General features: G+C 44.9%; 1 protein-coding gene across 1 annotated transcript; it reads right to left on the bottom strand.

The window, feature by feature from the left end:
- Positions 1–719: 719 nt before the first annotated feature.
- On the bottom strand, positions 720–14,222 carry LOC132818047 (EEF1A lysine methyltransferase 3-like). Its single transcript, XM_060828655.1, has 3 exons — positions 14,097–14,222; positions 9,222–9,333; positions 720–1,105 (listed from the first exon to the last, which is right to left on the bottom strand). The coding sequence occupies exons 1-3, from the start codon at positions 14,220–14,222 to the stop codon at positions 720–722; spliced, it is 624 nt and encodes a 207-aa protein (XP_060684638.1).
- Positions 14,223–15,440: the final 1,218 nt, after the last annotated feature.

Here is a 15,440-nt window from a genome sequence, read left to right as displayed (position 1 = left end):
TTACCGGGAAAGCGTTCGTGTAGCGAGCAGCGGGACTAGGCTGTGCATTCAATAGCCTTAAGGTCAAATGAGAATAAAGAACACGTTATAATTTATAAGTTCCCCTCTAGTGGACTCGATAGTGAGCGACCCTAGTTTAGCACAGAGATCGGGTTCCATCATTAAGAGGTGTGGAAAATAGCGGAGGGCTTAGTTGCTTTAAGATCAGCAGGTGGGAAATGGGAGAGTTGAATTTCTGGTGAGAGAAAAGCGAAGCGAAAATTGTAACGTGAATAGATATCTATATCCGTTTCTGCTGCAAAGTGCAAATGAATTCACAACCGACATAAACTCCTCTTAGGCACAAGATGCTGAAAGCGTTAACCCAATCACTTAATCCATCAATTAAATCATCAAAAGGAAATCCCGTACGGCCATCTGCTCATCGGTGCAATGGGATCCAATAACTGAAAAGCTTGGGTCAGATGTCTTTGCTGTGATTTAATAACGTTATCATTTTATTCGGGAGAGAGTTGGACATTAATTATTTTACCTGAAAGAATCACCAATATTTGAGAGAGAAAATTAGACAGGGACCAAAGGAGGATGGGGGAAAGAAATAAAGTAAGTTTATTCACACAGACATTCGGAATATTGTCAATCTCACTCCATGACTTCAGAGTGATACAAAGTGAACAAATAAGATGGTCACCCTTCGGCCCGGCGTCAGGAACTCTTGTTTATCTGGCGTGTTTTTTGGTCACTTTGTAAATACAGATCATCCCGTTGGTATACACGAGCTCGCTGTCGAATTCCCTTGTTACAAGTTCCTTGTGGAACCTCTCGGTCCCCATTCTGGCGGGCATGTTAGTTGACAAGTAAATGGCGGTGTTTTCATTGCTGCAATGCACAAGCGTCTGTATAAGACCTGGGAAGAGCAAGGGGCTGTACACAATATCCGACCCGAGAATGAAATCATAGTCGGAAGGGAAGTCATCCTGGTCGGTGCCCCAATGAAGGGCACAGACTTTTGGGTGATGTTTGGAGGCGTCTGGGATGTTAGCATTGACATTGTACTGTATTTGCTTCAAAACCTCTGGTACATCCGTGATGGTAACGTGTCCACCTGGAGAAAAGAAAACAATGAAAGCAACATCAGCAGTACCATCTGATCGCACTGACTACAGGGTGCAAAATACATTGTGATTAGCGGGAGTGACTATCATAGCATTGCCAAAATGAACAGTATGGTGTGGGCTTGCCCTAAAGAGCGGCGGGAGGTGGGGGAGAGTGATATCCTGTTTGTATGCTGTGGCGCAAAGGGGTTCTGGTAATCTCTACATTCCTGTCCTATATACACGGGCTGCGATATCCAATAAGAGTTGACATACGCGTCATAAAATGGAATCATTCCATGCACAAATATGATGAAGGGAAGCAGCATCATTTCTCTCATTCGATCTGCTGCCTCTTAGGCCTGGGTGTTTGAGTATTTATTCTCCTTGCTTTAAGCTGACCAAATGGATATGACTTGATTAGAATCCCTACAGTGTGGGAACAGGCCCGTCGGCCCAACAAGTCCACACCGACCCTCCGAAGAGTAACCCAGCCAGACCCATTCCCCTACCCTATATTTAAGCCTGATGAATGCACCTAACACTATGGCCAATTTAATCAGGCCAATTCACTTGGCGGCGCATCTTTGGGCTGTGGGAGGAAAAGGGAGCACTGGTGGAAACCCTCACAGTTATGCAAAATGTGCGAAGTCCACACGGACAGTCGCCCCAGGCTGGAACTGAACCCGGGTCAGTGGTACGGTGAGGTAGCAGTGCTAATAACTGAGCCATCGTGCCAGCTTGCAGCTGGTATATTCAGGCTTTGTGGGCACTGTAAAAACAAGCTTTAACATCATACTGGCGGAAGTATGTTGCCGACCATTTGGAACAGATTGACGCTAAAGTTGTTATTCAAAGTTAGAAAGTAAGTAAGCACTGCTGGACACAACTTCCATGCGCATGTGTCGTGATAAAAGTCGCCAGAGTCTGACCAGTTAGAGAGAGAGCTTAGAGTGAGACGACTGTTGATGGTTTAACCTGAGGGTAACCTCGCCTTAAGCAAGGAGGTTGAAAAAGACAGTCCTTGGTGGTAATCTCTGCCAGTGCATGAATTGAAGGCCTAATGAAGGGAGATTCATCCAAGCTTGTATGCAGGCTACTACTTCCTTGCCTGGCTACTGAAGGATAGATCAGATCTAAAAGTTGAAGTCCTAAATTGGAGAAAGGCCAATTTTGATGATATTATGCAAGAACGTTTGAAAGCTGATTGGGGGCAGATGTTCATAGGCAAAGGTACGGCTGGAAAATGGGAAGCCTTCAGAAATGAGATAAGGAGAATCCAGAGAAAGTATATTCCTGTTAGGGTGAAAGGAAAGGCTGGTCGGTATAGGGAATGCTGGATGACTAAAGAAATTGAGGGTTTGGTTCAGAAAAAGAACAAAGCATATGTAAGGTATAGACAGGATAGATCGAGTGAATCCTTAGAAGAGTATAAAGGCAGTAGGAGTATACTCAAGAGGGAAATCAAGAGGGCAAAAAGGGGATATGAGATAGCATTGGCAAATAAACTTAAGGAGAATCCAAAGGGTTTTTGCAAATACATTAAGGACAAAAGGGTAACTAGGGACAAAATAGGGTTCCTCAAAGATCAGCAAGGGGGCCTTTGTGTGGAGCTGCAGAAAATCGGGGAGACACTAAATGAATATTCTGCATCAGTATATCTGATCTGCATCAGATATAGACTGTAGGGAAATCGAGGGTGACACCTTGCAAAATGTCCAAATTACAGAGGAGGAAGTGCTGGATGTCTTGAAAGGGACAAAGGTGGATAAATCCCCAGGACCCCAGGTGTACCCTAGAACTCTGTGGGAAGCTAGAGAAGTGATTGCTGGGCCTCTTGCTGAGATATTTGTGTAATTGATAGTCACAGGTTAGGTGCCGGAAGACTGGAGGTTGGCTAGCGTGGTAGCACTGCTTGTAACGACAAGCCAGGGAACTACAGACCAGTGAGCCTGACATCAGTGCTCAGCAAGTTGTTGGAGAGAATTCTGAGGGATAGGATGTACATGTATTTGGAAAGACAAGGACTGATTTGGGATAGTCAACATGGCTTTGTATGTGGGAAATCATGTCTCATAAACTTGATTGAGGTTTTTGCGGAAGTAACAAAGAGGATTGATGAGGGCAGAGTGGTAGATGTGATCTATATGGATCTCAGTAAGGCATTCGACAAGGTTCCCCATGGGAGACTGATTAGCAAGCTTAGATCTAATGGGATACAGAGAAAACTGACCATTTGGATACAGAACTTGCTCAAAGGTAGAAGACAGAGGATAGTGGTGGAGGGTTGTTTTTCAGACCAGATGCCTGTGACCAGCGGAGTGCCACAGGATCAGTGCCGAGTTCTTTACTTTATGTCATTTACATAAATGATTTGGATGTGAGCATAAAAGGTAGAGTTAGTAAGTTTGCAGATGACGCCAAAATTGGAGATATAGCGGACAGCGAAGAGGATTATCTCAGATTATAAAAGAATTATTTACATGAATGTTGCCAAGGTTAGAGGATCTAAGCTGGAGTGGTAGAGGCTGAACAGGCTGGGGCTGTTTTCCCTGGAGCATCGGATGCTGAGGGGTGACATTGTCGAGGCTTACAAAATTATGAGGGGCATGGATAGGGTAAATAGACAAAGTCTTTTTCCTGTGGTCAGAGAGTCCAGAACTAGAGGGCATGGGTTTGGGGTGAGAGGGGAAAGATGTAAAAGAGACCTAAGGGGCAACCTTTTCACACAGAGGGTGAGCTGTGTATATGGAATGAGCTGATAGAGAAAGTGGTGGAGGCTGGTACAATTGCAACATTTAAGAGGCATTTGGATGGGTACATGAATAGGAAGGGTTTGGAGGGATATGGGCCGGGTGCTGGTAGGTGGGGCTAGATTGGGTTAGGATATCTGGTCAGCATGGGTGGGTTGGACCGAAGGGTGTATTTCCGTGCCATACATCTCTATGACTGCATTGGCTATTGAGCTGGATCATATTAACCTATTTTTGGTTACTCTGGCATAAATGTCTCATTTCTGGGCATGAATGTGAACTTGGAAACAAATCAATAGGAGCTTATCCCATCTGGATTCATCGAGAAGGGCATGCTTTTGTGTATTTTGAAGTGGCCTGTTACATGGCAGGGCAGCATTTTTTGTATAAAACAAAGAACTGAGAATGCTGCAGACCATCTTTTTCATTAGTTCTTAGGATGTGAGGGCAGTCATCCCCGAAATGGCTGTCAAGAAACTCTTGGTGATCCACCTTCCTAAACCTGCGTTCCAGGGGTGAAGGCAAACCCCGGAGTGGAAGGACATTTGGGAGCAGTGATGCTGACTGGAGTGCAACAGAATTCCCAAGTCAGGATGGTGTAATTATTAGAAAGTAATATGTTGGCGCATATGTCTCCATGCATCTGCTGCCCTTCTCCTTCTATGTAGTAGAGGATCTAGTGTTGGAAGATGCTGTCAGGGGAATCTTGTTCAGTTTCTGATGTGCATCTCTTGCAGCTGGTAAACACAGCTGACTCAGTGCTGGTGGATGTGAATAGCATCTTGAATTTTCTCGGATACTCATTCATCTTGGAAAATGCAGAGCATTTTTCACCATCCTGTGATTTGTAAAAAGTGGAAAATCTTTGGGTAAGAGGGGTCAGGAGATGAATTACTCGCTCGAGATTTCAGAGCTTCAGATCTGCTCTTGCAGCTAGATTTTTATCCGATGGTTCCAATTTAATTTCTGGTCAATATCAACCCCTTGAGGATTAGTTGGGGGGTGGGGGAGGGATTAAGTGGTGGTAACTTATCGATTCTTATCACATTAAATGAAAAAAATGCAAAGAGTGAAATAGGTGAATGAAATGTTTATAAAATATCTGTTCAGCATTTTCTCCATTTTGCATTAATAATTCTCCATTATCACTCCCCATAGGATCAACGGTAAAATTAGTTGTTCTTTTCCATTTTAAGTATTTATACAAAGTCTATCATTTCAAAATGTCAATTTTACTTTGGTTCTTCCTTTTTTGAGTTGTCATTGCTGATTCTAAGTTTTATCTGCTCATTTGAAAGCAACCCATCATGACAGACTTTTTTTTGTCTTCAATTTGGTGATATCCTTAACTTTTTCAGTTCTGGGCAGATGGTGCATCCTTCTTTTTTCCTTGCTGGAATGCATATTTGTTGAGTGCTACCTCTTCAAATATGTGTCACTGCATTTCGACTGTGGTCTATCTTGACCTGATTTTCCACTTTAAGCAGTTCTGGCTTCATGCCCTTGTAATTGTCTTTACTCAAGTTTAAAACATATACACCCAAACAGAATATGAAATTCAATCTTGTTGTAAGCATTGGCACCCAGAGGTTCCTTTAATTTTGAAGTCATTAGGTAATCATTTTTCATTAATCATTAGCAAATCTGAAACAGCCAGCTCTCAGCTAAGCTCTGGAGCCTACTCCTCCTCGAAATTGTCCTCAATGCATTCTATCGATTTATTCCTTGCAGGCTACCTTTGGCAATCTGACTTGTCTAAAATATATGTAGAATAAATGGTTTATGAGTAGTCAAGTGCACTGTTTATCAGGCGGAGGAGAAGTCATTTATCGAACTATATGGTGTTAGACCAGCATTTACCCTGTCTAACATGTAATGGACAACTTCAATCTGAGCTGTGGATCTGTCTGCAAGTCTGTCTCATGATTTAAGATAGAAGACAAATACACTCATTAGAAATATCAATTAGCCATAAGGGTTACAGAATCAAAACGTTGTGATGACACAAAAATCAAAAGACAGAATCTTCTCAGCATAGGGGCAGAGACAGTGTGAAAAATGAAACTAATTCCGAGGGCAGCGTATTACTTTAGCCATAAAATGAGCATGTGAATGCCTACTGCTGGAAAATGAAATCAAAGACTGTTGCGTTCATGGGTGTGATGAGTGCTTCCTCAGAGGATGATACAATAATAGGTGCAGCTCGTGGCAAACTTCTACAAACTAGTACATTTGCAGTGGGTACAAAATAACTTCGTATTAAGAAATAACCTAACAGAACACACAGTGTTGCCATCTTCAGGAATAGTAGGCAAGTCCATTGAAACTCACAGACGTGAGTTTACCTCTTCCTGCCTCCTTGACCACGACCTCGCTTCCCATCATCAAGCTATCAGCTTCCAGGTCATCCAAAACCTCATCACTTCAGGGGATCCCCATCCACAGCCTCCAATCTCAAAATCCCGGAACCTCACACCACCCAGTTCTACCTCTTACCCAAAATCCACAAACTTGATTGCCCTGGTCGAACCATTGTCTCTGCCTGTACCAGCCCCACCGAACTTATCTCCTCATATCTTGACACGGTCCTGCCCCCTCCCCATTGTCCCAGGAACTCCCCACAAACATTCAGGCTACCACCCATGCCCTCCATTTCCTCCATGACTTTTGTTTTCCCATCTCCCAATGCCTCATCTTCACCATGAGATTCAGTCCCTTTACATGATCATCTGCCATGGTGAAGACTTCCAAGCCCTCTGTTTCTTCCTCTCCCACTGACCCAACCAGTTCCCCTCCAGTGACACACTCATTTGATTAGCAGAACTGGACCTCTCCCTCAACAATTTCTCCTTTCAATCTTCCCACTTCCTTCAGACCAAAAGGGTAGCCATGGGCACCTGCATGGGCTCCAGCTATGCCAGTCTCTTTGTCAGATATGTGAAACAGTCCAACTTCCACAATGACAATGTTGCTTTTCCCCACCTTTTCCTCCGCTACATGGATGACTGTATTGGCACCACCTCATTCTCCCATGAGGAGGTTGAACAGTTCATCAACTTCACAAACACCTTGCAAGCTGACCTCAAGTTCACCTGGACCAAATCAGACACCTCAATCCTCTTCCTGGACCTCTCTGTCTCTATCTCTGGTGACCGACTCAACATGGACACATACTTCAGACCACTCGACTCCCACAGCTACCTGGACTACTCATCCTTCCATCCACCCTCCTGTAAAAATACAATCCCTTACTCCCAATTCTTCAGCCTCCAACATATCTGATCCCAGGAGGAGCAATTCCACTCCAGAACATCCCAGATTGCCTTCAGTTTCAAGGACCACAATTTCCCCACCCATATGATCAACAATGCCCTCCAGTGCATGTCCTCCAGCTCTGGCACCTTCATCCTTGAACTCCACCCCTCTAACTGCAACAAGGACAGAAACCCCATGGTGCTCATCTTCCACCCCATTACTCTCTGGATACAACATATTATCCTCTGCCAATTCTGTCACCTATAATCAGACCTCACCACCAGAGATATATCTCCCTTCCCATCCCCTATCAGCAATCTGCAGTGACCATTCCCTCTTCAAGTCCTTCATGCCCCTCTCAGCTCTACAATCAGCACCTTCTCTTGCCACTGCAAGAGGTATAAAACCTGCACCTACACCTCCTTACTCAGCTTCATCCAAGACCCAAAGGAACCTTCCACATAGAGCAGAGATTTTCCTGCACATCCAAACACCTCATCTACTGTGTCTGTTGCTCTCGATGTGGTCTCCTTTGAGAGAGGATGTTGAGACAGGATGCCAACTCACTGAATGTTTCAAGTAACAACTCTGGGACACACACACCAAACAACCCCACCATCCTGTGGCCAACCATTTCAATTCCCCCCTTCTATTCTGCCCAGCACATGCAAGTCCTGGGCCTCCTCCACTGCCAAATCCAAGCTATCTGACTCCTGGAAGAAGAACACCTCATCATCCACCTTGGGACCCTCCAACCACTTGGCATCAGTGTCAACTTCACCGGTTTCCTTGTCCTCCCTCTCCCCCACCTCATCCCAGATCTAACCCTCCAACTCTACACTGCCCTCTTGAACTGTTCCATCTTCCTTGTCCCCTATTCACTTCACCCACAACTCTGACCTATCGCCGCCACCCCCACATCTATCTATCATCTTCCCAGCTACCTTCTCGCCAGCCCAACCCCACCCTCCTATTTATCTCTCAACCCCCTTCCCCATCCCTCCCCCACCACATTCCTGATGAAGGGCTTATGCCCAAAACATTGAGTCTCCTGTTCCACAGATGCTGTCTGACCTGCTCTGCTTTTCCAGTGCCACAGTTTTTGACTTTGATCTCCAGCATCTGCAGTCCTCACTTTCTCCAAATTAACTGAAACTGACAAGGGGTTGGCATTGTGGAAATTGGGTTAGTTGGGTTGAAGGTTTGTCAGAGCAGATTTCACTTCTGATCAAGAAATTTTCCCTAAAGCTAAGGAAACTGTTTGTAAATGCTTGTTCAAAGTGACTAAAGTATCACAACTCTGCAGAAAGGTTTGGAACCCATCGACATCTGGGAGCAGCTGTTGGCTGTTTAGTATAAATGCATAAAGTAGTATAAAAGAAGAACATTCATTTCAGTTGTTTAAGTCATAAGATTCCTCCAGAGGAAAACAATGTTGCTTTGTAGACAATAATTCTTGTCACTTGTCATGTAAAAGTTCCAAAATGCAAAGTCTTGCCATGTCATACTATCAAGTACTAACTGATAGTTTGAGCCTCTTTTTAAATGTTATAGGTCTATCCTGTGATTGTAATTGGCTCTAAAAGTGCATGCTAAAAGCTTGCTAGCATGTCGGAGACTTACCAGCTTGAATCATAAAATGGCATCTAAGATATATAACGTGTCAACTTTGTTGAAAATAAAATTGATTCTAAGCATAGCTGTATTTATTATAAATAGTATCTTTGACATAGAAGACCAAATAGTTATAACAGCTCAACTGAAATGAAAAGCAACTGAAGAATAGAATTGATGCATGACTATTACCAGTAGAATAAAAGAGATATAAGTTTGAATAGTTGTATTTGTCATATATACTACGACAACAGCGACTGTAATATTAATAATGTTTTAGGAATATGCATTAGTATAAGTATCCATCGGAATGTTTGCACTGAATGGTAACTGTGTGGGGGGTGGGGTAGGAGGGGTGGGGATGGGGGAGGGGCAGCATGATACCATGTCCAAGGCTAATCACAAAGAAAAGCCTCTATCAAGAGCATATCAATCCTCATTTTTTGCTTTTTATATTGCTGTTGCAGACGTTGTTCACATCAAAGGTGCAAATGAGCTAACTTACCCAGAAGTGCTGCCAAAATTCCCACAATTCCAGTACCAGAACCCAGTTCAAGCACCTTCTTCCCTTTAAAATCAAGCTTCTTATCCTGAAAGTATTGACAAAGTACAAGTGCCTGACAAAAGAAACACAAGTGTGCAAATCACAAGGATAGCATGGGAACAGGGAGACAAAATTAGCTGGTGGGATGGACATACTGTTGAAAGGATATTGAGGCAAGTTCATGTGGCAGTTCAAGCAGGATTGACAGTGTCATGCAGGAAGATGCAATATTACTTCAGAAGAGAGTGTGGGATTTAGAAAAAAAATCAGTAATAGAAAGAAAATGCAATGGAAAGGATAGCATGCCCATCAGTTTTGTATCACAGCCGTCCTTATTGCATTTCCACAATTATTTCTCTTTCACAGCTAGTTTCAATGTAACAGCAGTACAGCGGTTGTCATGCAGATGTGTTATCCAAGATGATAATTTTTAGCATTGACATATGTACTGTGCATATACCTTGAACTTTTTAAATGAACACTTTACAAAGCAAACTGCACTGATTACAGCAGAAGCAACGTTACATTCATAAGGAACAGGCCGTCTGCATTTTCAGATAGATGATATATGACCCAGTTTACAGATGAAAAAAGATATTAGTTTTGATCAAAGACAGCATCTGGAATAACTTGCCTTAGGAGCAATAGTCTTTGCCCTTCTTTCCTGAATCTCCACCCTATTAAAGTTTGTGAGCTATAAGCTCACTGGAAAGCTTTGCTTGCACAAGTGAGAGAATTCCAAAAATGAGAATGTAAAAGCTACACTGCTGTCTTCTGAAAAACAACATCAACTAGTCATTACAGATCCAACAAGTTATCCTGACATGAATAGTTTGTGTGCTAAGTGACCATACCTACTGTCAATCTGTGATATATTCTATTTTGCTGAATGTAACTAGCCAAAGCATTTTTAAGGAAGCACTTCACTATGTTTTTGTATATTTCCTACATTTTCATCTGCATGTGATTTGCATTGTCTACCCAAAGTGAATAACATTTAACTCTCAATGAGAAGCAAGGAGCATTGTAGAAGCACTAGACTGCAGTCAGGCAAGTTCCTTTCAAAGGAAGCCACTAAGTGAAAGCAAATTACATCATTTACTATCATAGAGTCATAGAGGTGACACTTTGGCAAAAGTGAGGACTGCAGATGCTGGAGAGCAGAGTCAAGATTAGAGTGGTGCTGGAAAAGCACAGCAGGTCAGGTAGCATCCAAGGAGCAGGAAAATCGATGTTTGAGGCAGGAGTCTTTCATCAAGAATGAGGCTGGGTGCCTTCGGGGTGGAGAGATAAATGGGAAGGGGTTGGTGCTGGGGCGAAGGTGACTAAGAGTTCAATAGGTGGATGGACGTGGGGATAAAGGTGATAGTTGGAGATGAGAGTGGAGCAGATCGGTAGGAAGGAAGATTGGCAGGTAGGATATATCATGACAGTAGTGCTGAGCTGGCAGGTTGGAATTGAGGAATGGAGGGGAAATTAGGAAACTGGTGAAGCCCACATTGATGCTCTGGGATTGAAGTGTCCTGAGGCAGAAGATGAAGTGTTCTTCCTCCAGGCATCGGGTGGTGAGGGAATGGTGGTGGAGGAGGCCCAGGACCTGCATGTCCTCAGCAGAGTGGGAGGGGAAGTTGATGTGTTTGGCCATGGGGCAGTGGGGTTGATTGGTGTTGTTGTTCCAAAGGTATTCCCTAAAGTGCTCTGCAAGAAGGCATCCAACCTCCCCAATGTAAAGGAGACCAAATCGGGAGCAGTGGATACAGTAAATAACACGTTTGGAAGTGCAGGTTAAACTTTGATGGATGTGGAAGGCTCCTTTGGGGCCTTGGATGGAAGTGAGGGGAAGGTGTGTGTGCAGGTTTTGTAATTTCAGCGGTGGCTGTGACTACCTGGTCAGATCCACGCCTCCCAAAAACCCACCCTCCCCTCCTGCACCTTCACCTGCCACCACAAGAATTGCAAAACCTGTACAAACACCTCCCCCTTCACCTCCATCCAAGGCCCCAAAGGAACCTTCCACATCCATCAAAGTTTAACCTGCACATCCACCAATGTCACTTATTGTATCCGTTGCTCCTGATGGGACCTTCTTTACATTGGGACGACTGGATGCCATCTCACAGAATGCTTCATGGAACATCTCCGGGACAGCTATATTAATCAACCCCATCACCCCATGGCCCCACATTTCAACACCCGTTCCTACTCTGCTGAGGACATGCAGGTCCTGGGCCTCCTTCACCGCCCGATGCCTGGAGGAAGAATGCCTCATCTTCTGCTTCGGGACCCTTCAATCCCAGGGCATTATTGTGGACTTCACCAGTTTCCTTATTCACCCTCCCCCCACCTTACCCTAGTTCCAAAGTGACAGCTCAGCACCATCATCATGACCAGTCCTACCTGCCAATCTTCCTTCCCACCTATCCACTCCACCCTTCTCTCTGACTCTCACCTTTATTCCACCTCCATCCACCTAACAGACACATTGGTCCAACCCGTCCATGCAAACCAGACATCCCAACCCAATCTAGTCTCACCTGCCAGCACCCAGCCCATATCCCTCCAAATCCTACCTATTCATATACCCATCCAGATGCCTTTTACATGTTGTAATTGTACCAGCCTACCCCACTTCCTCTGTCAGCTCATTCCATACACGTATCACCCTTTGAATGGAAAAGATGCCCCTTACTTCCCTTTTATATCTTTCCCCTCTCACCCTAAACCTATGCCCTCTAGTTCTGAACCCCCCCCCCCCCACCCACAGAAAAGACTTTGTCTATTTATCCTATCCATGCCCCTCATAATTTTGTAAACCTCTATAAGGTCACCCCCTCAGCCTCTGACATTTCAGGAAAAACAGCCCGAGCCTATTCAATCTCTACCTATAGCTCAAATCCTCCAACCCTGGCAACATCCTTGTAAACCTTTTCTGAACCTTTTTAAGTTTCACAAGATCCTTCCGATAGGAAGGAGACCAGAACTGCACACAATCTTCTAAAACTTGCCTAACCAATGTCCTGTACAGCTGCAACATGACCTCCCAACTCCTATACGCAATGCTCTGACCAGTAAAGGAAAGCATACCAAACATCGTCTTCACTATCCTATCTACCTGCGACTCCACTTTCAAGGAGCTATAAACCTCCACTCCAAGGTCTGTTTTGTGAGCAGGATATTGAGCTATCAGCGCGAATGAAAATCAAAGGTTTTCTTCCTACAGAACAAAAACAGATTGTAGGAGACCTCACGCTCAGCAGCAAAAATGCCATTCCATTTAGTTGCAAAACTGGCTTTTCCGAGTTGGCGTCAGAGAACAATTAAAATCTCATCAAATTGCTTCGGGAGCACTCACGTATAAGTCAGATGATCGCACAAGTGAAATCATTCTTTCCTTCCCCTCAAGATTTTTCAATCAAAACTGATTAGATTTTCTCACATCTTTTCGATTTGCTGTGAACATGTTATTTTAAGGATTCTTCCTGCAGTTTTTGTAACCTAACCAGTAAACTGCAAGATCCACTTCGGGGATATCAGGGGTCTCATGCATCCAACAGCATCAACAGAGCCATCGCTGTAACCAAATCGTAATTCACGGGAGCGTTTTCAAATTGCCAAGGAGAAACAGACAAAAAATGTGAGGCAAGAGATAGGGTTTCGGGTATATTTTAAAGATTGCAAAGGAGGATGGGCAGCGGAGGTAGTATACTGCCTGGCACCCTCTCCTCATTCCTGATGAAGGGCTCTGGCCCGAAACGTCGAATTTCCTGTTCCTTGGATGCTGCCTGACTTGCTGTGCTTTAACCAGCAACACATTTTCAGCTCTGATCTCCAGCATCTGCAGACCTCACTTTTTACAGTGGAGTAGTATAGACAGGAAAATGATGATGGGCTTTTGTCCGAAACGTCGATTCTCCTGCTCCTTGGATGCTGCCTGGCCCTGTTGTGCTTTTTTCCAGCACCACACTCTTGACTCTAATTGTAGACCCTGGGGCTTTGGTGGCTGAACTCACGGCCACCACTCTGGAAGACTTCAAAAATCGTGCACGCGCAACAGGCTCAACTGGGGACGTGTGGCTGAGGGCTTGGGGGGAGATAAAGATAGGCAAGGCTGTGCTGGGGGCTCCAACACAACGATGAGGAGTACAGAAGGAGATGTTTTTGTTACTTTAGGATTCGTGCAAATGGTCCCAGGAAACTATGCAACTGTGCACAACGGAATCTATCCTGAACATTTATGCTAGGGTCGGCTGCATCTCAAATGAGTACAGAAATGTTTTCGACTGTTTGCATGGCACACATGTGCCATGTGTTGGGGCGGCACTGCTGCCTCACAGCGCCAGGAACCCGGCTTCAGTTGCCGTCTCGGGCAACGGTCTGTGTGGAGTTTTCCCCGTGTCTGCGTCGGTTTCCTCCCACAGTCCAAAAATGTGCAGGTTAGGTGACTTGGCCATGCTAAATCGCCCGTAGAGATAGGTGCATTAGTCAGGAGTAAATGTAGGGGAATGGGTCTGGGTGGGTTGCTCTTCGGAGGGCCGGTGTGGACTTGTTGGGCCGAAGGGCCTGTTTCCACGCTGTAGGGAGTCTAATCTAATCTGAGCCAGCAGTGCTCAGCAAAGCCGCGTTAAACATTCAACACAATCCGCTCCATTGAGGGTGCAGTGCCTTTTTGCCTCAGAGTCAGACCGGGCACTGACTTGAGGAGGTTAGCACGAATCCAAGCAAGCTGCTAGCTCGGGGCAGCGTTACAGCGATCGCTTGCAGGGGAGGGGGTTGCAATAGGTCGAGAAGTTATGTTTCAAATTAAACAATCAATTTGAGCCAGGCCACTAGACTTACGGGTCCCCAGACGTAAGCAGAAAGGCCCAAGGACGATCCTTTAAACATCGTGATCTTTAATGTGTGGCCGCAATAGCGGTACACCTTCTCCTCCGACCCCGTGTTGTTGTCTTCGGCGTTGCTCATGGTCTTTTGATTTGAAATAGATTCTTGTCAAATTGCCCAGCAGCTCCCTTTTCGTCCCAAAAGATTATCCTTTGTTTTTAAACCGGTTTCGACTCCAAGCGTCCAAAGGTTTTATCTAGGAGTAAAGAAAGATGTGAGGTAGATTCGAATGCAGGGAGGCCTGGCGCTGTTGAATGGGGCTTTAAGGAGAACACAAGAACCACAGCAAATCAAAGGAAATCAGACAATCCAGACAACTCCAACGTTAGCCGTCGATCCCAGAAGCAGGGCAGCATTTCATTGCTACAATTAACACACTCGTGCCATCTACCATATGTGAATCTGAAAGGCATGGGTCCAATGTTTAAAGTGAAGAGCGCTACATGTTAAATATGCGTGCCATTGGCAAATTTCAGCAAGTTAATAGCAGAAAGGTAAACGCGTTTTGAATGTGCAAGTCGCTGCTATTGACCTCGACAGAGTTTGTAGATATTTTTTAACCAACCCATTTCAGCGATGTTATTACACACCCCGGGAGCAGGCGGGACTTCGAGTCAGGCCTCCTGAACCAGTAGATTTGAATGGCGATATGTATCCAAATTAGCTCTGTACAGACTCTAATGAGTCCAACACATGTCCGTGTGGCCGTAAAGGTCTCTGTCGGAAATTAAAGCGAGCAGCTTCACCAACCGCTCCCCATCTTGATCCGAGCCGAATCCTAACCCATTTGCTTGACTGATCAATGTTATCTACTACCTGCGGCAGTACTCGGAAACTAGAGCTTACTGGTCACATCAGCCTTTTAATACAGCCTCCCCCACCTCCCCCCCGCCCCAGATTTCGTACACACCGAAAGTCATGATATTCCCCATTACCCCATTTAGGTCCCAGTAGAACGGGAGACGTAAAATGGAGCACAAACTCGGGTTCGAGAATCTCTAGGAGAAAGTGAGGACTGCAGATGCTGGAGATCAGAGCTGAAAATGTGTTGCTGGAAAAGCGCAGCAGGTCAGGCAGCATCCAAGGAGCAGGAGAATCGACGTTTCCGGCATGAGTCCTTCTTCCTGAAGATTCCTGAAGAAGGGCTTATGCCCGAAACGTCGAACCTCTTGCTCCTTGGATGCTGCCTGACCTGCTGCGCTTTTCCAGCAACACACTTTCTAGAATCTTTAATCCATTGGAAGTGCCCTGTGTGTTTGAATCCATATTCCCTCATATCAAATGGTGTTGCTGCTCAAC

The sequence above is a fragment of the Hemiscyllium ocellatum genome, chromosome 8 (assembly GCF_020745735.1).
Source record: "Hemiscyllium ocellatum isolate sHemOce1 chromosome 8, sHemOce1.pat.X.cur, whole genome shotgun sequence".
Taxonomy (NCBI): Eukaryota; Metazoa; Chordata; class Chondrichthyes; order Orectolobiformes; family Hemiscylliidae; genus Hemiscyllium; species Hemiscyllium ocellatum.
The sequence above is the reverse complement of the archived record's forward strand: the minus strand, read 5'-3'. Positions and strand labels throughout refer to the sequence as shown.

What these genes read in the sequence shown, in the direction of transcription:
- LOC132818047 (XM_060828655.1), bottom strand. Translation starts at nt 14,222, where the DNA reads ATGAGCAACGCCGAAGACAACAACACGGGGTCGGAGGAGAAGGTGTAC. An exon ending in CTGCTTACGTCTGGGGACCC is followed by an intron (nt 9,334 to 14,096) that starts GTAAGTCTAGTG and finishes TTCTTTTGTCAG; the next exon opens with GCACTTGTACTTTGTCAATA. An exon ending in AATTTTGGCAGCACTTCTGG is followed by an intron (nt 1,106 to 9,221) that starts GTAAGTTAGCTC and finishes TCTTTTCTCCAG; the next exon opens with GTGGACACGTTACCATCACG.